Source organism: Galleria mellonella, unplaced genomic scaffold (assembly GCF_026898425.1).
Source record: "Galleria mellonella isolate WM207_F2 unplaced genomic scaffold, CSIRO_AGI_GalMel_v1 utg78, whole genome shotgun sequence".
Classification (NCBI taxonomy): Eukaryota; Metazoa; Arthropoda; class Insecta; order Lepidoptera; family Pyralidae; genus Galleria; species Galleria mellonella.
Window position 1 is genome coordinate 7,238,008 of NW_026442151.1, and position 26,021 is coordinate 7,264,028.

The 26,021-nt window shown below is 40.1% G+C and overlaps 2 protein-coding genes across 5 annotated transcripts in view; one reads left to right on the forward strand and one right to left on the reverse strand.

Annotated features, from left to right (window-relative positions):
- The first annotated feature begins 6,946 nt into the window (after positions 1-6,946).
- On the forward strand, positions 6,947-10,137 carry LOC128202196 (uncharacterized). Its single transcript, XM_052901592.1, has 2 exons — positions 6,947-7,234; positions 7,416-10,137. Exons 1-2 carry the CDS (start codon positions 7,146-7,148, stop codon positions 9,649-9,651), a joined length of 2,325 nt encoding a protein of 774 aa, XP_052757552.1. The 5' UTR covers positions 6,947-7,145; the 3' UTR covers positions 9,652-10,137.
- A 673-nt stretch (positions 10,138-10,810) lies between these two features.
- The window catches only part of LOC113517317 (mediator of RNA polymerase II transcription subunit 13), a 98,841-nt gene continuing 83,630 nt past the window's right edge, over positions 10,811-26,021 (reverse strand). For 2 of the 4 annotated variants that reach the window (XM_052901616.1, XM_052901613.1), the window contains 15 exons: positions 25,621-25,743; positions 23,833-24,108; positions 23,328-23,550; positions 22,193-22,536; positions 21,707-21,904; positions 21,026-21,222; positions 20,599-20,733; positions 19,625-20,507; positions 19,219-19,434; positions 18,495-18,724; positions 17,709-17,854; positions 16,576-16,850; positions 16,002-16,256; positions 14,923-15,176; positions 10,811-14,042 (listed from right to left, as the gene is read on the reverse strand). In XM_052901616.1, the coding sequence (XP_052757576.1) occupies positions 13,913-14,042; positions 14,923-15,176; positions 16,002-16,256; positions 16,576-16,850; positions 17,709-17,854; positions 18,495-18,724; positions 19,219-19,434; positions 19,625-20,507; positions 20,599-20,733; positions 21,026-21,222; positions 21,707-21,904; positions 22,193-22,536; positions 23,328-23,550; positions 23,833-24,108; positions 25,621-25,743 (3,885 nt within the window). In that variant the 3' untranslated portion in view covers positions 10,811-13,912. The remainder of the gene's footprint in view (positions 14,043-14,922; positions 15,177-16,001; positions 16,257-16,575; positions 16,851-17,708; positions 17,855-18,494; positions 18,725-19,218; positions 19,435-19,624; positions 20,508-20,598; positions 20,734-21,025; positions 21,223-21,706; positions 21,905-22,192; positions 22,537-23,327; positions 23,551-23,832; positions 24,109-25,620; positions 25,744-26,021) is intronic. The other 2 variants (XM_052901615.1, XM_052901614.1) reach the window with 2 other exon arrangements.

The window sequence follows — 26,021 nt, forward strand, 5'->3', positions numbered from 1 at the left end:
GTGTTTGTCAATTATTTTATTGAAATTTTATTTAAAAGTTGAATTTCTGTAGTAATTTTTTTTTCTTCTACTTAATAATTAACGATACCACTTAAGCGCACACCTCCGCCTTCACCTGCACCTCACACTGGTATTGCTCAATCAGAGATGAATGTGCCCACCACTGTCGCCCCAGACCGTCCCTTTTGTGACTCAGGCATAGTCTTAAGATTACCTCATTCAGAACAGTTACATGGTTCTTCTTCCGAACCAAATCTGAATGAGATGGAAGCTACTAATGCTACACGCAAACGAAAACACTCACTTTATGATGATGAGATGTTGAATTCGTTTATGACGGAAATGAAACAAATGTTTAAAGATTTTAGGGACGAGCAAGATAAGAGAACGGTTGTGTGCTGTGTTTGAAGATCTCCGCACATCTGTTGATTTTTTGGCTCATAAATACGATTCCCTCCAATCAAAAATAGACAAGTTGGAATCTGACCGTAACGCGGATATACAGTATGTAAGGAATCTGGAAGATAAAATAGAAACTCTCGAACGTAACAACAGGTCGACTTGTTTGGAAATTAGGAATATTCCAACTTTTCCTAGTGAATCAAAGAGTTCTCTTCTAGAGACGTTTATAAAAACTTGCGGTGTATTAAATGTACCAGTTCTACCGAGCGAAGTAAAAGACATTTTTCGCATAAAAACCAAACAGCAAGCTAGTAAAACTGTCATAGTAGATTTAACGAGCTGTATACTGAAAGAAAAAATTATTGCAATGTACCGCAAATATAACAAGGGAAGCTCTAAACTAACTACTGAAACGCTTCATCTAAGTGGGCCACCATCTCCTATTTATATATCGGAATATTTGTCTTCCAAAATGAAAAAGTTGTTTTATCTGGCCAGAGAATTTGCAAAACTAACAATTATAAATATTGCTGGGTATCCCATGGAAAAATATTTCTTCGCAGAAGGGATAATGGTACTTTGATTCCAGTAACAGATGACACCGTGTTGGAGAAAGTTAATATATCAAAATGACTATGTAACCAGGTGACAGAAACAGTTTTTGCTTGTTACATGTTGATAGTATATTATAATATTTGTTTAATCTTTTTTCCAAACAAACAAATTTTCTTAATAATGTATACACTAGCCTACTTATTTACCTTCATTTGTTTATAACACACACACACAATTATACACATCACTTACAATACAATATTAATTTATATTACAGATTTTCTGACATTAATAACTTTACACTTAATTTATCTCAATTAGATTCTATTCTCACTGATTATAATTCCATTCTCTGGTTTAACTTTGATCCGCGTTCCTTAGCCTTGGTTGTTTTTCTATACCTCTTATGAATAATACTAATCAAATTAATGATGATATCGAACAAATTTCTTTATCAGAATCGCTAAGATGTTCCCCCGAGGATATTCCTGTAAATTTAAAGTCTGACACAAACTCAATAAATATTTTTCATGTCAATATTCGTAGTATTAATTGTAACTTTGATAACTTTATAACATTACTTCATAGAATAGAATTAAATATTGATATTATAATTTTAACGGAATGTTGGTTGAGCAAAACCCCTTATATCCCCATACTTTCCGGCTATGAATCCTTTAAATCTAATTTTAAAAAACAAAATGATGGTGTAGTGGTATATGTTAAAAGCGGTCTTCAGTACACTGTAGAAATTCCCGAATTTCAGGATGCAAATTGTATTATCTTAAAATATGCCAATAATCTTGCCCTCATAGCAATATATCGTTCTCCGTCATATAATAATTTAATTTCTTTTTACAAAAGTCTTGATAATACACTTAAGACGTTAAGTAACTTTAAAACTTGTGCTATAATTGGTGATATAAATATCAACATAGCACCCACTAATACTGACCCAAATTCCGACGAATATCTAAATTTGATTGCTATGCATGGAATGCTCCCAGCTCATCTTTTGCCTACGAGAGAAAACAATTGTTTAGACCACGTTATGCTGCACGCTTCATGTTATACATCCACCATCATTCTTGATTCACTCATCACGGACCATGCTCCTATTTATATTCCATTGCACTACTAAAGTAAATTCAATTTCTGCAAAGCGTTTCTCTCAACATTGTGATATCTCTGCTGTTGTAAAAGAAATAGAATCTACAGACTTTTCTCCTGTATTTGACTCCAGTAATCCTAATACGTCTGCTGATCTCTTAGTTAGTATTGTATCTAACATTATCAAAACTCATAGTCGTAATGTACAAATTTCCAGTAGAAAACGCATCATTAGACCATGGATTACTCCTGGCCTACTGAAATGTATACGACATAGAGACAAGTTATACCGTAAATTTAAGAAGAATCCCAATAATGAAATTCATAAAATAATCTACACACGGTATCGTACCTTTTGTAATAATCTCTTAAAAAAAATTAAAAAGAATTTTCAACAGAATGAGATCCAAAGGGTCAGAAAGAATCCAAAGGAAACATGGAGTTTGATTAAGAGAATGGCTAATCTCCAGAATAGACAAAGTAATTCTACAAGATTACTGAAATTAAATAATAATCCATTATCTTCTGTTAACTTAGTTAATACATTCTTTGCTAACATTGGTAAGAATCTAGCATCCGCCATTGAATCAAGGTATAACGGTAATTCTCGAATACAACATAACTCAGCTACGCCTTTACTACACAGGCATGATACCTGTAGCCAATCTTCTCCCAACTCTATGGCTTTTTTCGATGTGGATGAAGAGGAAATTGAAAATATTATTATTAATTTAAAAACCAACTGTGCTGTTGGATGGGACGGTGTCTCTACTTCTATAATTAAGTCAGTAAGACATGTAATTATTCCTATACTAAAATATGTATTCAATTGTGCTATCAATATGGGTATTTTTCCTAACGCTTTTAAAAAAGCAATAGTACATCCAATTTTTAAAGGTGGAGATGGAGACGTTATTTCTAATTATAGACCTATTTCAGTCTTATCCGTTTTTTCAAAGATATTTGAAAAAATCCTAAACCGTAGATTAAAAACATTTATTGATAGTCGTAATATACTATCACCTTACCAATTTGGATTTAGAAATAAAAAATCTACGGAGGATGCAGTTTTAGAACTTACCAATATAATTACTGAAAACTTTGACAATAAGAAAAAATCTGTGGGTATATTCTTAGACCTTTCTAAAGCCTTTGATACTGTCTCTATTCCTATTTTGCTTGGCAAACTAGAAAGTGTAGGTGTTAGAGGTATAGCTCTTGATATGTTCAGAAGCTATCTTACAAACCGTACTCAGTGTGTAACTATTGATGGTTATGTAAGTGAAGATGAATATATCAGTTATGGTGTTCCTCAGGGTAGTGTTCTAGGGCCTACCTTATTTTTAATTTATATTAATGAGCTTTGTAATTTGACTATTCAAAACTGCAAAATAGTTACCTATGCGGATGATACAGTTCTCCTCATCAGTGGACATGACTGGATGGAGACACAAATGCATTCAGAGAATGCAATGAGGCAGGTCATGAGGTGGCTTCAGTCAAACCTTCTTACACTTAATCTCTTAAAGACAAAATTTATCCCCTTCTCTATAAATAGTATCTCTCGGCCTTCCTCCGCATTTTCGATTCGTCCACATCTTTGTCCAACTTCAACAATTCTTAATCCCTGCAATTGTATATCCGTGGAACGTGTTACAAGTATAAAATATCTTGGGGTAACGTTGGGCGGTTCGATGACGTGGAGGCAACATGTTGATTGTACCGTCTCCCGCGTAAGAAGGTTGATGTTTGTTTTTAAGAGATTAAGAGGTGTCATGGATTTCAACACCTTAAAAACTGTCTATTATGCACTCGCACAGTCTATAATAACATACTGTATCACCTCCTGGGGTGGAGCTGTTAAAACAGTATTGCTGAAGCTTGAACGGGCTCAAAGAGCTGTTTTGAAAGTTTTGGCTAAAAAACCAGTTTTATTCCCTACTATGGAACTGTATGTGCTCTGTCGGGTTTTAACTGTTCGACAACTATTTATTTTAAATACTATGCTACGTAAGCATTCTGAAATACCGTATGAAGTAAACCTGATAAATTCGAAGCGTAAATCTTATAAAATTTGTAAAATTGAACCTCGACGCACTGCTATAGCGAGCCGACATTATCACCATATAAGTTCCTCTCTATATAATAGATTAAACAAAGAATTAGATATATATCCTTTACCTTACCATAAATGCAAAGATAAATGTTTAAAATTTCTCCAATCCTTATCTTATGATGATACAGAAGATCGTATTAAATTTTCCGAATGAATTTACAATTTTTTTCACACCTGCATAGATACACACACTCATACACACGTTCACACACACACACACACAAGCACACACGCAACACGCACACACAAACACACACACACATTTACGCACACACACTTTTTTTTTGTTTTTTTTTTTTGTTTTTAAGTTAACATGTAGGCTACTGTATTTAAATTATATATATTGTTTTTAATTATTGTAGTTTATTAGTATTGTAGTTGGTTGCTAAATATAACAAAATGTCTTTATTGATGTATCTAGCTACCATAAATGTCTGTTTTGGAATCCTGCAATGAGGAGGAGGGCGTTGATATTCGCAACACAGTTTTATACTTCTGCGGATATCATCGTTTTTCAATAATATTGTAACTACTGTTTTTGTTCCAAATAAAGAATTATTATTATTATTTTTAAATTTTACCAAAATTCTCATCTCCCCTCTTAAGGAGAGGAGATGGCAACTAACCCCCGGCAGAAGCACAGTCGGCCGGGGTTCAGGGCCCCAGGGAGAGAAACCGGCGTACAATGCGGGCAGAATCTAAGAGCACCGCTTTCTGCATCTTTCCCGGGAGTGAGCCGCCTCGGAATCCCAACCGTCTGAGATGTTGTTCCAGACTGGTTGGGATAAGACCGTTCACCGACATAACGATTGGGATGATTTCGGTAGATGTCACCCCCACATTTCGGTCACCTCGTGAGCCAGGTCGAGATATTTTCTCTTCTTCTCGGTTTCGGCTTTCACGAGGTTCTCGTCATGCGGTATGGTGACATCCACCAAAAACACCCTCGAAAGTGCTCGGTCCATCACCACGATATCAGGTTTGTTCGCAAGAACAGTCCTGTTCGTGATGATGGATCGGTCCCAGTAGAGCCTGACGCTGTCGCTTTCGAGGACCGGCTGTGGCTCGTACTTATAGTACGGCAACCTCTCATTCGCGAGGCCGTACTTCAGAGCTAGCTCTTGATGGAGTATTTTGGCTACCTGGTTGTGCCTGTGCAAGTACTCTGTGTTGGCAAGAGCTGAACAACCCGAAAGCACATGTCTGAGTGACTCTCCAGGATGGCGACATGCTCGACAGATGTCCTCAGTGCCATCCTTCAGAATGTGCTTTCGGTAATTGTTCGTCTTAACCACCTGATCCTGTATTGCACAGACAAAACCCTCGGTCTCTCCGAAGAGATCACCGAACTGTAGCCAGTGCACGGAGGTCTTCGTGTTTACGTACGGCCCGTGAAGGGCTTTGAAGAACCTTCCGTGCAACTCCTTCTCTTTCCATACGGCCTCCCGCTGAGAGGTACTCAAAACTTCGGGTTTTCGCCAGTCCTCTTTAGCCAGAGAAAGAGGGGTGAATCCTTTGTCACATTCTATGACCTCTCTATGCAAACCCTCGTCTCTTTTCTCCAGAAAATATGTCCTGAGGCTGTCAATCTCGCGGTTGTGCATGGTCTTAACGCTTAACAAGCCTCGACCACCAGCTTTCCGCGGGATATACAGCCTCATGACTGACGATTTCGGGTGATGCATTCTATGGAGGGTCATAGTTGTGCGGACTTTCCGATCCAGGGCTTCGAGTTCGGTTTGAGACCATCTGAGCACGCCAAAAGTGTAAAGGAGTACGGGTATGACCCAGCCGTTATAAGCTCGGATTTTATTGGCGCCCGACAAAGAACTTTTCAGTACTCTTGTAAGGCGCGCAAAAAATTCCTCGCGGACTGACTGTTTCATATCCGTCTCCTTCACACCGATGTTTTGTGACATGCCCAGATACCGGTATGTTTCAGCCTCGGAGAGGGTTTTAATATTAGAGGGATCTGTGGCGATCCCTTCAGTTTGAGTGACCCGTCCCCTCTGCACATGGAGGACCGCGCACTTGTCTATTCCGAGCGCCATCCTAATAGAGCTGCTATAATCGTTTACGATATTTAGCAGCTCCGTCAGGCGTTCGACGCTCGGAGCTAGCAGTTTCAAGTCATCCATGTACAGAAGGTGAGACACTCGTGTACCTCCTCTCCGATACTGAAATCCAGTCCCCGAATTCTCCAGTAAAGTACTGAGTGGATTCAGGGACAGGCAAAACCAAAGTGGACTCAAACAATCGCCCTGGAATATTCCTCTCTTTATCTCTATCCGGTCAGCGGTATCCGTCAATCGCTCGCCCTGGATAGTCAGGATCGTCGTCCACTGCCTCATGCATGCCTCCAAGAACACTCGAACTGTACCGTCGATCTTGTACAGCTCGAGTATCCTCCGGAGCCATGAATGGGGCACGGAATCGAACGCCTTTTTATAATCTATCCAGGCGGCGGAGAATTATTATTATTATTTATTATTATTATTATTTATTATTATTATTATTATTACTTTATTATGGAAAGATTAGTCAATATTAATTGGAACTCGGTGTAGAAAAGTATGACATCGATTAAAGATATCGCCTACTGTGTAGTTAATGGATTTTAGATCTCTGACATAAATTAAGGATTAGTACCTGTGTGGCATTCTTTTTTTTTTTTTAGTACGTTTGTTCCGTTTGGAACAGGCTAAGGTCGGAGACCATGCTGCCTAATGTGGCATTCTTTTTAAATGTCAGAGTCGTTTGTCAGTTATGACATATAACTGTCATAAATTTGCCGATTGGCCGAATGCCGAATTTTAGAATGAATTCTGTAATATTTTGTAATTCTGTAATATATATTCATGAATAAGAATAAAAAAAATATATAATTTAGTATATTAAAATCAAAGCAACATGTTAAACAGATTTGGTTAATATTATCTATCATCTTACGTATCTCTATAAAATGGTTGGAAAGATTTGTACAGTGTGTAAAAACTGCTCTTATCTTAACAGGCACTTGTCCTTCTTCACATATCCAGGAGATCCTGAACGGTAATATCAATAAATTTATTGTTTAACTAAATTTATATTAATTTTCATTCTTAGAATTGAAACTGAATCAGTTGTCTGGGAACTAGGAAATCATAATAATTAATTTGATAAGTTATTTATCAAATTTTATTTAAATTATTTCTAAATACTTGTTTAAATTCTGTTTTATTATTTTCCTCAGGAGGTACGAGTGGCTCAAAGCAGTTGATCGGCTAGATTTATTAGATAAGTTGGATAATAACAAAACCAGAGGCAATCACCGGATATGTGAAGCACATTTCGAAGACAAATATGTGAGACGATCAGTAGTTTGTGAGGGCAGGAAATTTTTAACAAAAAATGCTTTCCCTACACTTCGATTGGAGAGTCCTCACACTGTCCGATATAACAATTTTGTTAATCCACCAGATTTGTTATCTGATAGTTATAATGAATATCATCCAGTGTTACAGCTGAACCATTTTGAGTCATATGAAATGCCCACTGTAAGTGAAAGAAGTACTCCAAGTCCACCGCCCTGTACTGACCTGTCAGAGTTTTGTGAAAGTGTCATTAAAGTATCAAAAGGGACCCAAACTCCTGACAGCAACAGAAGAAAAATTGAATATGAAACTGATCTCTCTACAAAGAAAAGAAAAATTGAAATGAGTGGTACTAACTCATTGTTTATACAAATGTGTGACAAATTTTTACCTAAAGGCATGTCAACATATATAAAATGGCATCTTAGTAGCGACAAAAATGTGAATAGAGTCAATTTAATGAGTCTTTTTTCAATTAACTTATATTATTCTAGTCCTAATTCATATGAAATGTTAAGGAACATGTTGAGTCTACCCACAGTTGATGATTTGAAATATTTTCTTGTTCCAAAAACCACTAGATTGTCCAGTGATCTTCTGAAAGCTATGAAAAGCAAAGTTAATTGTATGTCTGAAAATGAAAAGATCTGTAGCATTTCTGTTAGCAGCATGTTTCTCAAGCCAAACTTATATTATGATATTAAATCAGATAGAATTATAGGCTTGCATGATGTTGATGGAAACCAAAGCATTAAATTGGCCAAATATGGGATAGTTCTTATGGCACAAGGCATAGTGGAAGATTGGATACAGCCCATAGCTTATTCTTTCATATCAGACTATGACTATTACCCAGAAGTGTCTGTGTGGATTGATGATATGATTGCAGCTTTAATTGATATAGGTTTAGATGTGAGAACATTTGTGTCAGATCCAAGATCTGAGTTTCTATATGCTTCAGAGTCCCGGTCTGTCACACCAGACAAACCTTATTTTTTATTGAATAACAGAAATATTTTTTATATATATGATACATTACAGTTGCTTAGAGTAATTAGAAATAATTTGAAATCTTGTGACTTTTATCATAACGGGGAAACTACAGGTAGTGTGGACACAATGGACTTTTGCAAAATGTTGAACGATCTATGTAGCTTTTTGAATGCTGAATCGCCTCATCAAAGTGCATATACAAATACACAAGTACAAGCAAACTTCATGGAAAATATGGTTTCAATATTTCAAACATTAAAAGTTGTAAGGAAATTCGATGGTGCAGATGTAACACAGAATATGAAGTTTATAGAAGGCTTCCAGATAACAATTAATTCTGTAATGCAACTGTACCACGACTTGAACAGTATAGGTATAAGTTTCTTGAAAACGAACCGTTTAAATCATAATAAAGTACATATTTTTTTCAAAAAAGTAAAACAGCTCGGAGGGAAGGATGAATGTACTGCTAGGGATTTCAACAAATGTTTCGTTAGGAAATTTGTTGGTAACATGTTACTGCGACCGCTAGGGTCAAAAAAATATAGTTTAGCTACTTCCTTTGAAATGGAAAAGTTTTCAGATGAACTATTTAATACAGATGACTGTAAGGAGTCTGATGAAAATGTTAACAAACCTTTAAAGATTTTCACCACAGACTACAGGATAGGGCTGCCAGATAAGAATGCATTTGTGTATGTCTGTGGTTATTGTTATTTGAAATGTTTAGAGCACCACTGTTGTGATAAATTAAAAGTATACTTGAAACACTACAGAGCAATGTCGGACGATGAGGAGGAATCCAGATTGTGCAGTGTTAGATTGCAGATAAATGTTAAAAACTGCAAAATACTCCCACCAGATAGTTTTACTGAGTTTTTAATGCTATTAGAGAATAAGTTTAAAGAATATTTCCAATCACACTTACAAATTACAAGCATAGGGCAAGAAATACTGAAGGAATTAAAAATGTACAGTTTCGACTCTCCTTGCCCTTGCTTTCCTATAGACTATTTGAAGATGTTATTTGTAAGGGTGAGATTGTTTTATACAATTAGAAAGAATAACAAATCGTTCAGAAGAAAGAAAGGTCCTAAGTTATTCAGGGTGTATAGTTTATAATGTTCTCTGTAGCCTTACTATAAATGGTGAGCAAGTGATTGTGAATCACTTTTTAAAATACTAATTATTTATGAGAATCTTTATTGTATTGTAATGTACAGTACAGTTATATTGTTATATAGTTTTTTATTGCTATGATTAAAATAAGATTGACCTTTATGGATAAGGGATAAGTGAAAAAACATATTGAATTATTCCATGTTCATGAATGAATAATACTCTTTGTAATTAGGTCAAATAGGTTTTTGTTTCTATTATTAATAAATTACTAGTCAATTTCTTATGTTTTAAACATTACTATTGATTGCTTATTATTGATATTGTTATTATTAAATGTCTCAGAGTAAGCATTAATGCAAATATTTTTTTATAATTTTTAGAATTATTTATTATTAAAAAATAAGCAATGATATTTGTAAATCTATTATTTTGTTATAATTAAATCTGTAGTCAAGATAATACTTTTAATATATAGAAGGATAATGAATTCGTGTAGTTTGTTTCTTTATAAATTTTTCCCTAATCTAATCTTGATTCCAAATCCTGACGTTGGATCTGCATAGCGTTAGAATAAAAAATGCTAAGCTGTTAAATAAAATAAAAAAATCATTGATTATTGTTGTGGTGAATTTTTTTTAAAACTACGATAGATTTATTGTTTGTTTCAAGTAATAATAATTTATAATTATTATTGCTCCAAATGACTACGATAAAATACGATAACTGGACGCACCATATTAGCACGGCGCATTTTTTTATTTTCCATCTATATTTATTTGGGGAAATGTTAAGTTTTACACATCAACATTTTTTTTATAACATAGAGGGCAAACGAGCATGCGGCTCACCTGACGGTAAGGGACTACCGCCGCCCATAGATACTCGTAACACCAGAGGAATTGTAGGTGTGCTGCCGGCGTATGTTAAGCTAATGATAACGATATTGCCCTAAATACATTCATTACATAGTGCTTTCTGTTTATGTAAAACATCTATAGTAGTTATCAAACATAAATATATGAAATTATACATATATATGTATAATTTCATATATATATAAATATATATGAAGATGTTACTGACGTACCGTACGTAAGCGTATTACTCAGTTATTGATTATAACCACATCAAATTCAATAATTCAAATAAAACAACCACATTAAATATGTAATATTTTATTCATTATTATTATTATCTATTTTCACAGTTATTTATAAAGTTATATTAATATCAAGTATTATTCTAATTTTGAATGTCTAATGATTGCTTCATTTAGAAAATTTGATTTCCACAACAATCATCCGATTCGACGGCTTACGGCTAATATTTGACAAAATGGTGAGCTCTATGTACAGTACGATTCCCAATTCCCTAAAAAAAATTGACAAATTCACAATAACAAAAGGAGGTCAAAAACGAAATCCTAATAATAATTAATTCAACTACGAATCTCGCTTAACAACTGTACAAAATAATATTACGAGTGGTTCCTTTAAAACGTGCTCCATTATTTATACACAGGCGATGTGGGCAAGTAACTAACTCCATCCATCGGACACTACGCGACACTATGTACAATATGTTTTACAAAACAAAATATAAACTATATACAACATCATTAAATATTCTCAAATGCTGTAACACATTTAAAACATTTCATATTCAACTAGGCATTAATTCAATTAAAGTGCGACTCGCCGCCGCTACAACTAGGCGCACCGCACCTACTGCTGCGTACACAGCGTGCGCCGGCGGCGGCACGTCGTCCCACCTCCGACACCAGGCGGCGCTCGTGTCGCTCGCAACACCTCATACAATACAATATACAAATAATAGTGTACTAAGCAACAAAAAAATAATAACAATTTCGATATCAAATGATTTGTTCAGTAAACTAATTTTTAACATTGATAAAACTCAGTCAAAAGTATATAAATAAAAAAAGAAAACGTGTACGTGGACAAAATATAAAGTACATGATAACCACACGATCCGCGTCACGCGTCGGGCTTATTTACAAGTTCACTTCACGTCACACCTACTGCTTACGCTTTTATAATATATTAAAATAGAAAATTTCATATAACTACTAAACTGTCGGAGATACGGCGAGGCAACATCAGCGTTGCGGCCGGCCGCTCCTATTATATTTTTATAAAACGGCAATGTCTAATTATACAAATGCTACTCTCAAACATGATCTAGGGGGCCCGTCGTTACAGCTATTAAACTAACCGTAGACTATTGGTGTTACTAATCGGTATCCGATCGGAGGTTCATGTTGATCATAAGAAGATGATCCTACGTGTGCTAGGACGCAGGGCGGCGCGCCGCCGACGTTGGACTCCCGGTACGAGCGAGTGTGGCAGTGGTGGAGGCCGCGCGGCCGGCGCCCGGCGGCCCGGCGGCCCGGCGGCCCGGCGGCCCGGCGGCCCGGCGGCCCGGCGGCCCGGCGGCCCGGCGGCCCGGCGGCCCGGCGGCCCGGCGGCGGCGCCCGGTTGAGCTTATTGTTCCCTCGTATAAAACTGTACATGAGTTAATAAACCCGAATACTAAGACAATGGTCAATTCGCCTAATATATTTGTCGCTAAATTGTATATACTACGCGTTCCGCGCTCACAAATCGAGCTCGAAATAGAATGGTAGAAAATTATTTTATTTTACTTCAACGTAAAAAAAATGCTTATAAAAAAATAATAATACATTAAAATATGAGTAACACAAGTGTTGCTATACGTAAGTGACAGCGTTGAGACAAAACGAGAACCATGTGGAATTGTCCACCGGCTGTGATGGTGTTAAAATATCTACAAAATTACACATATCTAACTCCTTTGGTAATTCGTACCGGTTTAACATAATAACGTAAAATAAAAATAATATATTTCATTTATACATTAGCACAACAATATAATAATATTACAATTGCAATAGATAACTTGTGACATCCTATCGATAGACGACTAATGTCTTAACAATATTGCTCTTCAATCCTCCACTATGGAATAGTTTTACAATAGTTTTGTCATATTTATTCCGGTCAAATTAGACCAAAAATAAAAATAAAGCTACCTAAAGTTCCACCGAGCTGAAAATCAGTAACATTGTTTAAAATATGATTCATAATAAAATTTGAAAGTTCCCCATCTTTCCCCTGTATGCAAAAAATATTATTCAAAATCAAAGGTAAAAAAAAATTAGATTTTCACGATTTTCAGCAAAACGGTAAGTTTTATCATAAAAATACTTCAGACAAAAATTGTAGATCATAAAAATATCTACAAAAAAAAATGTATCAATACTTTTTCTTTCTACGAGTCACCGTTTTCGAGATATAACGATTCAAAAAGTCGTAAAAGTTGTAATCGTCAAAAAAAATGTTCACAACAATTGAAAAAGTCGTAAAAGTTATAATTGTCAAAAAATGCTCATGTTATCACGCCACCTATGAGGTCTTATCGCATTTTTTTTAACGTGGTTTCCCTAGTAGGCCTATTCCACGTGTCAGTTGTGATCCTGTTTAATCTGAAACTATTGCAAAATAACTACACTGAGTTGGTTGGAAGAGATCTATTAGAGATAAGCTCTCCCTTGTTTACAAGTTGTTAAACTAATCCCTGTATATTAAATAAATACTTGAATTTTTTTTTCATACAGGGGAAAGATGGGGAACTTTAAAATTTTATTATGAATCATATTTTAAACAATGTTACTGATTTTCAGCATGGTGGGAATTTAGGTAACTTCGAACGTCTAAATTGACCAGACTATTGGTACACAGGATAGAGTAATACAGGTATGGCCGAAATTATAACATGTTTCTTATGAGAGATAAGTAATAAATTATCTATATAAAACAATACAGGTCATAAATATAATCAGCTCATTGCATTTTATTCCGTTTGTTTGTTGCGGTTAGTCTAAACTAGAGTAAATGAGGTTCGTGAGATGTGGAGAGAGATCAGGAAGTACGAAAGTAGAGAAAGACATAATGGAAGTGGTTGCTTTCATATGCGCAAACGGAGTACCATACAAACAGTAATGAAATGCCCTCAGTGAGAAATATTCTCGGTGTACGTGGTACGATATTTATAATAATATATAAATTTTAGAAAAATCATTAATATGCCAAATTGGACCATGTTGTGTTGTGAAGACTAGCATTGTGGCTAGTTTCATTTATAATTGGACATCTTGGATCGGTGCGGTGCCGCGAGGTGTCCCGGGGGTCCCCCGGCACGCTTGTATGGAGGTGGTGGCTCAGCCGAGCGCGGCGGCGGTGTGGTAGAGCTGCATGAGCGCCTGCACGTGCACGGGCAGGCACGACAGCCGGTCCGACGCGCCGTCCAGCGCCAGCCACGACAGCGCGTTGTACCCCTCCAGCACGTACCTGTCACCGCCCCCCATTATTATATACGCATGCTATGCTATACTATGCTATGCTGCACTATCACTATAATAACCATATATATAGTACAAATTTATGTTAAACTTTTTTATCCAACTTGAAAAAAAAGAGGATATCAATTCAATTGTATTCCTTTTGTTTGTTACCTTATAACTTTTTTTTTCATAGAATTTTTTTTATCTGATATTATATACTTTCAGAATAATCTAATAGAAATAATATCAAATCGATTTGGAAATTAAATTTTAAATTAAAATAAAATGGTTATTTGACGATTAAAGTCAGTTTTTTGTGGGAAATAAAAAGTTAAATAACATATACCCTATGTATGTAGAGTATACATACAGTGAACGCTCTATACAAGCAACTCATTTAAACCACTTTCAATAAAAAAAAAAATCTTATTGGGAAAAGTTACTTATAGGGGAAAAAGAAGTATAAAAATACTTACCATCTGAAAATATGTTTACTTATTTCTTTTTTTTTAGATAACTTAGAATGGCAAACAAGCTGACGGCCCACCTGATGTAAAGTGGTAACCGTCGCCTATAGACATGAGCAGTACCATGGACATAACAGAGTATACTGTTTCGCCCATGATACTCCCCATGCGTTACCATTCCTGAAGACTCAGATGTTATTCCTCTGTGCCCAGTAAATTCACGCCATATCCCACGCTTCAAACCGTAACACAGCCACGCAAACAACTGCTTCACGGTTGAAACACGAACGGGGCAGAGGTACCCAAGCAATCGACTTTTGTACAAAGTCTCCCTCTCTAACTAAGCTGAGTAGAATTGCTTATAGAGAGTTTGTTTATATAGAGCGTTCACTGTATTGACATATAACGTTTGTTAGTTACCTGAGCACGTCGGTGGTGGTCTGCGAGTCGAGCGGGTGCGAGTTGTGGTCGCGGCGCTGCGTGAGCGAGGTGAAGTCGTCGGCGGCCTGCACGTTGCCGGTGTGCAGGTGCAGCGCGTTCTTGAGGAAGGCGGGGCACGCGTCCCGCAGGTGCGTGCAGCCGGCCCACCACCACGCCGGCATGGCGCCCAGCGGCGCCGTCGACACCATGTAGCCCAGCGCCAGCGGCTGCTGCAGCACCGTGCCCACCTGCTCCTGTACAACCACGCAACACAACCGACCCATTCTTACTAATGCGGAGGTTACTCCCTATTACTATCAATATACCTTATCAACTCGACCTCCACGCGGTTCCACCTGGAAACCATCGTGACTAATTTATCATTAAATTCATCACGATAGGCTACCTGACCTGCCTTTTCATCCTCACCTATCAACCCTCACTGATGCCCCGCCAGTGTATACTGATAGCGCAGGCGGGGTTACCATTCCATTATTATCCAACGACACATTGTACTCACTCACTTCACTGAATTCATTAATAACATATAGGCTACATCGTGTGCTCCTAGCATAGAATAGGCCACCCCTTCCTTTTTCGTGAATGTCGGAAGAAACGACTAAGAGAGGACGAGGGCTGGGCAAGAGTGTACCTCTTAAAACATCTCCAAAACCTAACTGCGGTTGTCAATCGCCCGCCAAGCGTGGTAACTACTGGCAAAACAGGGGGGTTTATAGGGAGAGGCCTATTTTCAACAATGGACAATTCATGATATTATGCTGCGACTTTATAAAATGACTAAGTGATCCGACCCAGCTTCGAATGGCAAGTAGATTTTTTAAAACTAAATTGTAACTTATATTATTCATTGATAACAGCTTTCTATAGCCGAATGAATTATTAAAATCGGTCGATTAGTTTTTAATTCATCCATTGTAAACAAACAATGAAATCTTTTTATAATATTAGTACAGACACACTATTTGTTCGTCGTCACTGTATCATATATAAAGTACGTGTAGTGTATCAGTTGGTGTCGGTGTCGGTGTGTGTACGTGTGCTTGTGTGCGTGTACCAACCGTGGAGAGGTCGTCCTGGTGGTGGCAGGCGGCCACGTGGTGCGGCGGGCAGGCGGGGCTGGCGGGGTCGTCGTCGTTGCGGCGCGGCGAGTTGCGCGGACTGTTCTGCGCCCACATGTTGCTGAACATGTCGCCGATCAGCAGGTCCGCCATGTTGTCCTCCCCCATATCCTCGTCGCCCATGTCCACGTTCAGGAACATCATGTCGTTGTCCTCGCCGTTCGCCATTTGTGGCTCGAATGGCATTTGGTTTGACTGAAATATATAATATTTTTTTAAATTATCTATATATTAATAAATAACGGATCTCATTACCTATTTCTTTAATTTGCTTTGACGTTTACTACGTGTGATTTACCTTGATCTATTTAGTATATTTATGTAAATGATATTTTTATATAAATGATATTTAGAATATTTTGCATTTCGTTTGATTTCTTTTTTGTATTTACTGTGTCTGACTTGCGCCATCTACCTTTCTCTCTGTACTTATCCATTATTTATGCCAGGTTGTCTGTAAGAGATTGCTTTTAACGATAAGGCCACCTTTTGTATATGCACATAGTGTATGTACCTGCGTGGTGGCGGAGGTGGGGAAGACGAGTATGTGCGTGGCGGTGACGTCGCGCGGCGTGTGCAGGTGCGAGTGGATGGAGGCCTGCGAGAAGCGCTCGTCGGGCGTGAAGCGGTCGGCCATGAGGCGCAGGCACGAGTCGGGCTCGGTGGAGACGAGGCAGGCGGACAGGATGCACGGCGCGGCGGGGTACAGCGCGGCGCAGCTGCCGCACAGCTCGCGCAGCGACATCGACGCGCGCCACAGGTGCTTGCGCGACAGCAGCCAGCTCCAGCCTGTGCACACGCTTACGTTACTACACCCACGTACACTTGTCTCTTGTCACACGCATACGCCCACTAACCACATGTTACGGAACTTACGAGTACAATAGAAAAGTGGCATGTTGATTTTATTCCGCAAAAAGTAGTGCTTCGATCTTTAAAGTATCAGTCAAAAACAGTTTTAGTCGTCACATACTAATTATGCGTCACATTTTATTATTACGGAAATAAGTCTTGTCGATCGAAAAAAATATAAAGCTTACAAAATTCCTTTTAAAAAACAATTTAAATACTTTATATATTAAAAACTCTCTTATCATTTTTAAAATTATAAATCACTATATATTTTTTGGTACGTATATCAATCTATTATTTGGAACCATTAATCCTCTAGTACAAGCATCGCTGACAACTAATACGATACGACTCTACGGTACCAATCTTTAAAATTAAAATAAATAAATTTATAATATCGTCATAGTCGTAGAATAGTGACGGATCTATATATGTAATATTTGTCAGATCCGTCAGTATTGTACAACTATGACGATTTGATATCAGAACAAAAATCTTCATTCCAAGGACCGTTTTTTTTATTACAAAATGACTTAATATATTTAATATATTATAAAACGAAATATATATATATATATATATAGATATAATATAATATAATATATATATATATATATATATATATATATATATATATATATATATATATATATATATATATATATATATATATATATATATATATATATATATATATATATATATATATATAATTAACTATCTACATTGAACATTATAATTTAAATTTTACTCATTGCCGAATAACCCATAAAGCGAATACAACGAGGCACGTACCTTTAAGTTCCCCGTGTCCGATGCGTCCGACGCGGCCGACGACGAGCCGCCAAGGTTGCGCGGCCTGGCTCATGACGCCCAGCGTGAAGTCCATCAGCTTCTTCAGCCCCAGCCGCCGCGCCGGCCCACAGCGCCGCCGCCGTGACCTGCCGTACACATTGTACGTTTTAAACATACCATGTAGCAACCAATCGAGCTGCTTTCGGGAAACTACTATCATTCAAAATATTTCAAAGTGTGAAGACGAAGATCTTTCATCAGTGCATGTTGCCAGTGATGAGCTACAAACAAAATATGGTCCTATAAGGTTGCCCGTATGCAAAAGTTTCAAGTTACGCAGCGAGCTATGGAGAGAGTAGTTTCTTTTCGTGACAGAATCTAAAATGAGGATTTTCGCAGAAGAACCGAAATGATCAATATAATGTGAAGAATAAGCAAGTTGAATTGGCAATAGGTTAGTTATATAGTTTTGATTATTGATTTACTATAAAATACTTAATTTTTAAAGTTTATTATTATTGTTATTGCATGGTTGTAATATTCAATTTAATGTTATGCTTTTTGAATAAATGACTAATGACTAATATGTGGGATAGTTAGTGTAAATATGGATTGATTGACAAGTTGTCTGGTGGGCAGTGTTGTGAGTAGTGCGGTGTGGTGCGGTGCGGTGCGAGTAGTGTGGTGTGGTGTGTTGTGAGTAGTGCGGTGTGGTGCGGTGCGGTGCGAGTAGTGTGGTGCGGTGCGGTGTGAGTGGTGTGGTGCGGTGCGGTGTGTAGTGCGCACCTGGCGGGCACGTGTATGTTGATGGCGGCGGTGTCGCGCAGCTCGCCGCGCGCGTCGCTGGCGGCGGCCAGCAGCCAGCGCTGGTCGTGCGAGAGGCAGTAGGCCACGAACAGCACGGCGCCCTGCTCGCCGCACGCCTGCCCCCACGTCTCCGCCACCTCCTTCAGCGCGCGCGGCGGCGCCAGCACCCACGCCGGCGAGAACAGCTTGTACGGCGCCTTGTTCTTTTCCTGCAGCACCACGTTCCATGCCTCCGTTACTACACTACACTCATACGATGCACATAAGTTTCAAGTAGAAAAAAAACTGGTTTCCTCATACAAACTACAGGTGTCTAATTACAATAGTAATTAAAAAATTTGAAAGCACTTAAACATTGAAAAAAACTTCAATTAGAATAAGAATAATACAAGATATATCATTAAATAAGAATTATTGCGAAACATATATTATTAAACAACTATATTTTTACGTAAGTATGTAATGTAATAGTAAATTTGGATTGAATATTATTAAACATAAATTCAAATTCACGTAAATTCAATAATATAATATTATAATGCCTATATAATATAACGGCAATGAAATTGTTACTTCAAGTAGTTGGAGAATTCCTACATATTGTTTATAGTCCTTCAAGCCGGATAACGAGTGTGTCCTTCAAGCCGGATAACGAGTATGGGTAAAAATCCTAAATGTAGACAATGAAATTATTGAAACTCACGTCTTTGTTATTGATAAAGTGGTTGGCGACGGCGGCAGTGCCGAAGCCGGTGAGTGTCTTGCCGTTGGCGGCGTGCACGAGCAGGCGGCGCGCGCCGCTGAACACGCTGAAGGCCAGCGCGCGCAGCTCCGGCACGCAACCGCCGCCCACGGCCGCGCCCGGACCCGGGCTCGGACCCGGCGCCCACGTCTCGTACACGCCCTCCAGCGAGATGATCTATCGCAGTGTTCCATTTTTACATTTGTTCCATATACTCGTCAATGTATCGATAGATAATTTAGTTAGTAAGTAATCAAAAACTAAATCGGAGTTTAATATTTATTTCGGTAGTACCGTTGTTTAGTTCATAGTGTAAAAAATAATATAAATTTTTCTTACGGTCTCAATGAATATTAATAAAATTCACCTTAATTAATGGATTGTGGTGGCGCAAGTGATGGTGAATCCGCGTGGCGAGCCGCAGCAGCGCGTGCAGCGCGCGCGGGCGCTGCGCGTGCGCGGCGGGCGGCTCCACCAGGTACAGCACCAGCGCCGGCGCGCCGTTCTCATCGTCATCCCACGCGCTGGCCGCGCCGCCCGTCGTACTCGCGCCGCCGCCATTGGCCGCGCTCGCGTTCGCGCCGCCGCCCGCGCCGGTCTCGTCGCCGTCGGCACCCGGCGTGCCCGGGTGCTCGGGCGTGGCCGGCGGCCGCATCGGCGACGAGCGGTCGCTCTCGAAGAGCGAGCGGTCGACAGTGAGCGCGGCGAGCGCCGGCACGAGACTCGTGCGCAGCGCGTCCGCGTACGCGCGCACGTACTCGCCGAGCCGGCCGGGCGGCAGCTCGCCCGCCCACTCCTCGCACTCTGCGTCGCTCGTGTCGCGCTCGCGCTCGCAGCCGGCGCGCACGATACCGTCGCGCGCGATCCGGTGCACCGGGTGGTGGCGGCCGAGCCGGAGCGCTTCATACGCGGCCGACAGCTCCCGGAAGAACGTGCGAAGCGGGTCGGTTAGTACGTCGCCGTCGGCCGCCAGTACCACGTAGGCGACATCGCGCGCGTACGAGTACGGCTCGAGGGCTAGCCGCTCCCAGTGGCGCAACGCGTACGGGGAAAGCGAGATCCAGTCGCGATCGTGGCCGACGAGCAGCGGCGGCACGGGCTGGGGCTCACAGAGATCCTCGTTGCCGCGGCCGGCGAGCCGGTGGAACTGCCGCCACGTCAGCGGGCCCGTCACTCCGTCCCACATGCGCGCGCCGCAGCACCGCTTTTGTATCGCGTCTTGGAGAAGGGGACGCAGTCGACGCATTAATCTATCGAAGTTTACAGAACATTTATTTAATACAACAGCAATACTCATTAATAAATCACGTACAGATTAAACCGAGTGTATTTGCGTCGTACCTCACTACGTCCCTGGAGGAGCGCGGCGCGCGCGCCCCGATGAAGGGCCACCGGTGCACGGCGCCCGCCCCGCCCCCGCTGCCGCCGCCCGCCGCCCGCAGCGCGCGCGACGCCGCCGTCCCACCGTCAGAGTATCTACACGATAATATTACACAATTATATCACAGTTCCCCCACTTTTCACATATGGCTTTCGTGATAATATACACGAAGGCCAAATATTTATTTATGTAATCGTTGGTACATAATGGCTATATTAAACGGGGATAAACTTCTACACATTTATCCTGTTACAAGGACTACAGACTAATAGTCCTTCGAGCCGGATGTCTAAATAAAATTGTCATCTCCATGTAGTGCTGCTGCGAGTGACGTCTTTATAATTGAAGAAGTAGTGTATTGAATTGTAAGATGTGGCGGCGACTCACTCGAGCAGGTTGAGGCGCAGCTCGTCGGGCGACGCGGGCGCGGCGTGGCGGCGGGCGGCGCGCGCGAGCGCCGAGGCGCCGCCGCCGGCGAGCGCCGCGCACTGCGCCACCACCACGCCCGCCACCTCCGCCAGCCCGCCGCGCCCGCCCGCTGCCACGCGAGGCTCCTCCGCCAGACCAGTTATCTCCATCTCGTCCTGACCGAAACCACCACCACATATACACATTTCAGTATTTTTAATGGAAAAAAATGACAGGATGAAAAGATGTAGTGCCAAGATAGATAATAAAGTCTACTAACATCATATCATTATATCAGTCTACAGATACTATATTATCACATGATGATAACATAGTATAACCGAAATGAATAATTAATTCCCTTGTGGGATACATCAAAACGAAAAAGCAAATTATGAAAATTGCTAATTTTTTTTTGGAGCAAAAAACGAACCATGAAATTAACTACAAACTTAATGATCACAAATGTTGCGGTTCTGCAACTAAATAAGAAAAATTTGTAAATTTGCAACATGTCTCTTCGTAGACACAATTGATCTATATGCCGATGCTAATAAAATATGTACAGTCCAAGCACACTCAGTCGTTTAACACAGGCAAATTGTCCTAAATATTTAAAAAATTGTTCAGGATACATATGGTTTAATATAAGTGTATCACCTCGTAGAAGAGTCCGGCGCGGTGCGCGAGGCGGCGGTTGACGATGGCGCTGAAGCCGCAGGTGCAGCGGCTGGGCTCGTCGTCGGCGGGCGCGGGCGCGGCCGCGGGCGACCCGCCCGGCGACTCGTCCGCGCCCGCGCCCGCTCCCGCGCCGCTCAGGTACGTGGCCGCGTCCGCGCCGCGGATGTTGCCCACCACCTGCCGTCACAACATTACTCATTAATTAGAAAAGTAGACAATAACATATATTTATGTAGTTTTTCCTCATGAACTACCACATGAAGCAATTTTAAACCACCTGCATTCCCAAAGAGGGTTGACGTCAGGTAGGCGGCCGGTCGTAAAATCATAAGCTAAATCTTTTTTGTAATATACATAAAAATATTTGGGATTAGGGTAGGAAGATGATGACGATATTAAGATTAACTCAGAAACCCCAATTACAAAATATTAAAAAACAACAAAATCAAACAAGAGTACACATACCCTGGGGCCCGCGTTACAGACGCAGAGCGTGCAACTGTCGAAGTTGTGGTCTCGGAAGACGTTGAGCACGGTGTCGGCGAGCAGCACGTTGAGCAGCAGCGGGCAGGCGGCGCCCGTGGCGCGCGGCGAGGCGGGCGACGCGGGCGAGTGCGCGGCCGACGCGGGCGACTGGGCCGCCGCCGCGCCCGCCGCCGCGCCCGGCCCGCTGCCCGCGCCCGCGCCCGCTACCGCGCCCGCCGCCGCCGGGGCCCCGCCGCCGTTCTGCGCGGGCGCATTCGAGCACGCGCGTCGCCCCCGCGCCTCCCGCGACTCCGCCGCTGGTGATGCGCTCCGTTTCACGCCTGCTGTAATATCAAGTACGTTTATAAGCTCTAATGTTCAACATGCAGACGTATCTATGTTTGTGTGTGTAGTGCAGTGATGAAATTGTTTGTTTATTAAAATATAATTGTTAATTTAATACTGCACATATAAGGTTAATGTGTCGCTCCTCTAATTTTGTTTGTTAATAAGTCAGTGTCAATTCAATTGAGAGTCAGTTACAAGTTACTTGTAATATATATTTATATCACTACTAATCTAATTATTTCTATTCACTCACAAAATTTAATATGCATAATTTTATTAATATATATTGCTATAAATTTTATATTTCCATAAAGTGAATATTTTGTAGCTGGGCATATTATCAGTTTTTTATTCCATACCGTTTTGCAGTAATAAATATAAATGTAACACATAGCGCCATCTAGTAGTGATCAAACTAAGTTTTAATATTGCTATTTAAAAATCTTATCCGTGTGGTCCAAGCATAGATTAGGCCTTCCTTTCGTGTGGATGTCGTAAGAGGCGACTATGGGAGAGCGAGGGATGGCTAGCAGCGTTCATAATACCGAAGTCTAACTATGATTGCCAATCCGCCTGCCAAGCGTGGCAACTACTGACAAAACTTCCCTTAAGACTTATGTTCAGTAGTGGACAGTTAGTGACTAAAATGATGATGACGGTTTAAAAATCTCTCTAAACTCATGAATGTAAATATTTATACGGTAGTGGGATCCGCAAAGTAAAGATAGTAACTTGGTAAGGTGAGGCAGCGTGTTTAAACTAACAATGAGTACTATGAGCGTATCACCTGTCCGATGCGTGTCGGGCGTATCGGCGCCGTCGGCTCGATCGGCGCGGTCGGGCGGGCGCGGCCGCTTGGGCGGCTCGAGCTGCCAGCGCGGCCGGTACACGGCGTCGGGCGGCAGCGCCACCGGCGGCAGCTGCTGGCTCGGCAGCGTCGGCAGCGGCGCGTACTTCGACGACCCCACACATTTGTACATTGTCGGCGGTTTGAACACGTACGACCAGTCCTGCGCACACGCATATAATCGCATGTCACTAATGTTCACGCAAATCGAGCAATTGTTCAGAGGAAAAAAGGGCGGATAGTATTTAAAATAGTGTCAGCATTTTATCTATGTGAATAATAAATAAATATACAAGTTAAATGCACTTATGGACTTTTTTCGTAATTTTTGTCAAGATGTGAAATATTAGTTTGGTGTGTTATATGTATCGGTGTATAAGTGGAGTGGAGTGGAGTGGAGTGGAGTGGAGTGGAGTGGAGTGGAGTGTAGTGGAGCATGTCAGACCTCGATGGGGTCGGGCGGCGGCGAGCCGGGCGTGGCGAGGCGCGCGGCGGGCGCGCCGGGCGCGGCGGGCGCGTGCGCGTGCAGCGCGTGCAGCGCGTGCAGGTGCGGCGGCGGCGCGTCGTCGGGCAGCGTGAAGCCGGGCGACGGCTGCGTGTGCGCCTCCATGCTGGGCGGCGTCGGGAACATCTTGCTCAGCTCCTCGGCGCGCACGCACCGCCCCGCGTACCGCGCCTCCTCCGCAGACTTGTTCGAGTCGGGCGGCGTCTGCACCGCCAGCTGCCGGACCATCGCGCACTCTCGTTACCATACTCATTTGTTACAACTATGACTAGTGCCCAGTCATGGACGGATCTCTAATAATTTAAATTTGTTTTAATTTTTATTAAAATAATTGCAACATGTTCAAGGTTATCCAGAGGGCTATCAAGAGATTTCACAAACTATATGCAACTACTTTACTAGCAAAATAACAAAACGAATATACTCATACAATGTACATACTATACACTCCTTACAGAATTGACAAAATTTCATAATATTTATATTATACATTTATATTATATTATAAATTTTGATATTATAGTACATTACTGCAGCGGCCAGCAACTGAGGCATTGATGGACGAACGTGCAAATGTGGGCCGAGGTGTAGCCGAGGCACACATACGTGAGTCCATCAATGCCTAGTTGTGGCCAAGGCTAGTATAGTACTTTTCTCAAACAATGTGCGAAAATCAAAAACACAATTTTACTTTTTCAGTTCAATGACGAATAACGAACAATAATAAATTTTCACGCGCCATAATGTTCCTTTGTTTTTTTTTTTCAATAAACAGCTTTCTATTTGCAAGCCGTTTCGAAATTTAAATAAAAGCTTTTATTAGTTACCTTCTTGGGAGCCATGTTTCGAAGTAAAAGGTCATTATATTTTTAAATTACAGGACAGATATGAGTTTACATAGTAATTTATCTGGCCGCAAAACACGACAGATATGAATTTTCATACAACTTTTGCCGGCCGCTGCCCGCGTGTACCTGACCAGTACGGCAATTTTGATTTATCTCGAAGAAGATTGTCACAATAATGCTCACATTTCCAAGCATGTTTGAGAAAAATTATTAATGTTATTCAAAATAAAAAAGCAACCATTTTATTTGTCGTCAGTATTACATGGACAGGTGAAAATGAAAATTAAAAAATATTATTATAAAATAAAAAATTTAACAAAAATTTAGTAGTATTATAAATACAGATCCACGATCGCGACTAAAACGTTTATATTTATAACATTTATATATCTACTTTGTCATAGAAATAGATAATTCTACTATTGCTAAAACTTTTAAAATATATTTGATATTTTACTGCCTTACTACACGCCTCACACATGCCACCAAAATTAGAAGAGAACGCGGAATTACATTTAATTGAAATATTTAGGATTTCTCAATAAAAAATTGTTAATTTTACGGTAACACGCACGTAATTTGTCCAATTCATTATTTGCCGCATCAAAGTTCTCTCTATGGTTACAAAAGACTGTATGCAGCTTATCATATCGAGCTTCATAGACATAAAATAAGCTTATGTATCATTTAGATATTTTAGCTCCATAATTCTTGCAATATAACGACAAAAGTTAATTTTTGTACTGTATTATATAAAATTTATAGTCACCGACTATATGAATAATTTTATTTTAATTTTCATACATTTTAATTATATTCAAATCAATAGGTCAATCTTAAATGTTAAATATAAAGAATGTAAAGAAGGGTGTACACTCACAAGTCTTACCGTCTCATCGCCACTGGCCGCGTCGTCTGAATTTTCAAATATTTGATCCAGATCTCGTAGCGTTGGATGCAGACCGTCTAATGTGAATAAATTTTTGTACTCTTTTACGTCCTCCTAAAAACAAAAAAAGCAAAATTTAGATTGTTTAAAATAAAAAAAAGTCGCAAGTCATTACAAGTATAATATAAGTTATGTACCCTTAACCGATGGAAAGTCACAAAAGCTGCTTATGAATATTAGCAGCGCTTTAAACATCACATAATTTACTCAAAGATTTAATCAAAGATTTTTTTTTTGGAAAATACACCGCCTGATTTAATCGATATATAGTCAATTACATTTATATTGAGCCATAAACAGTTTTCACATTTGCATAATTACACGAATTTACG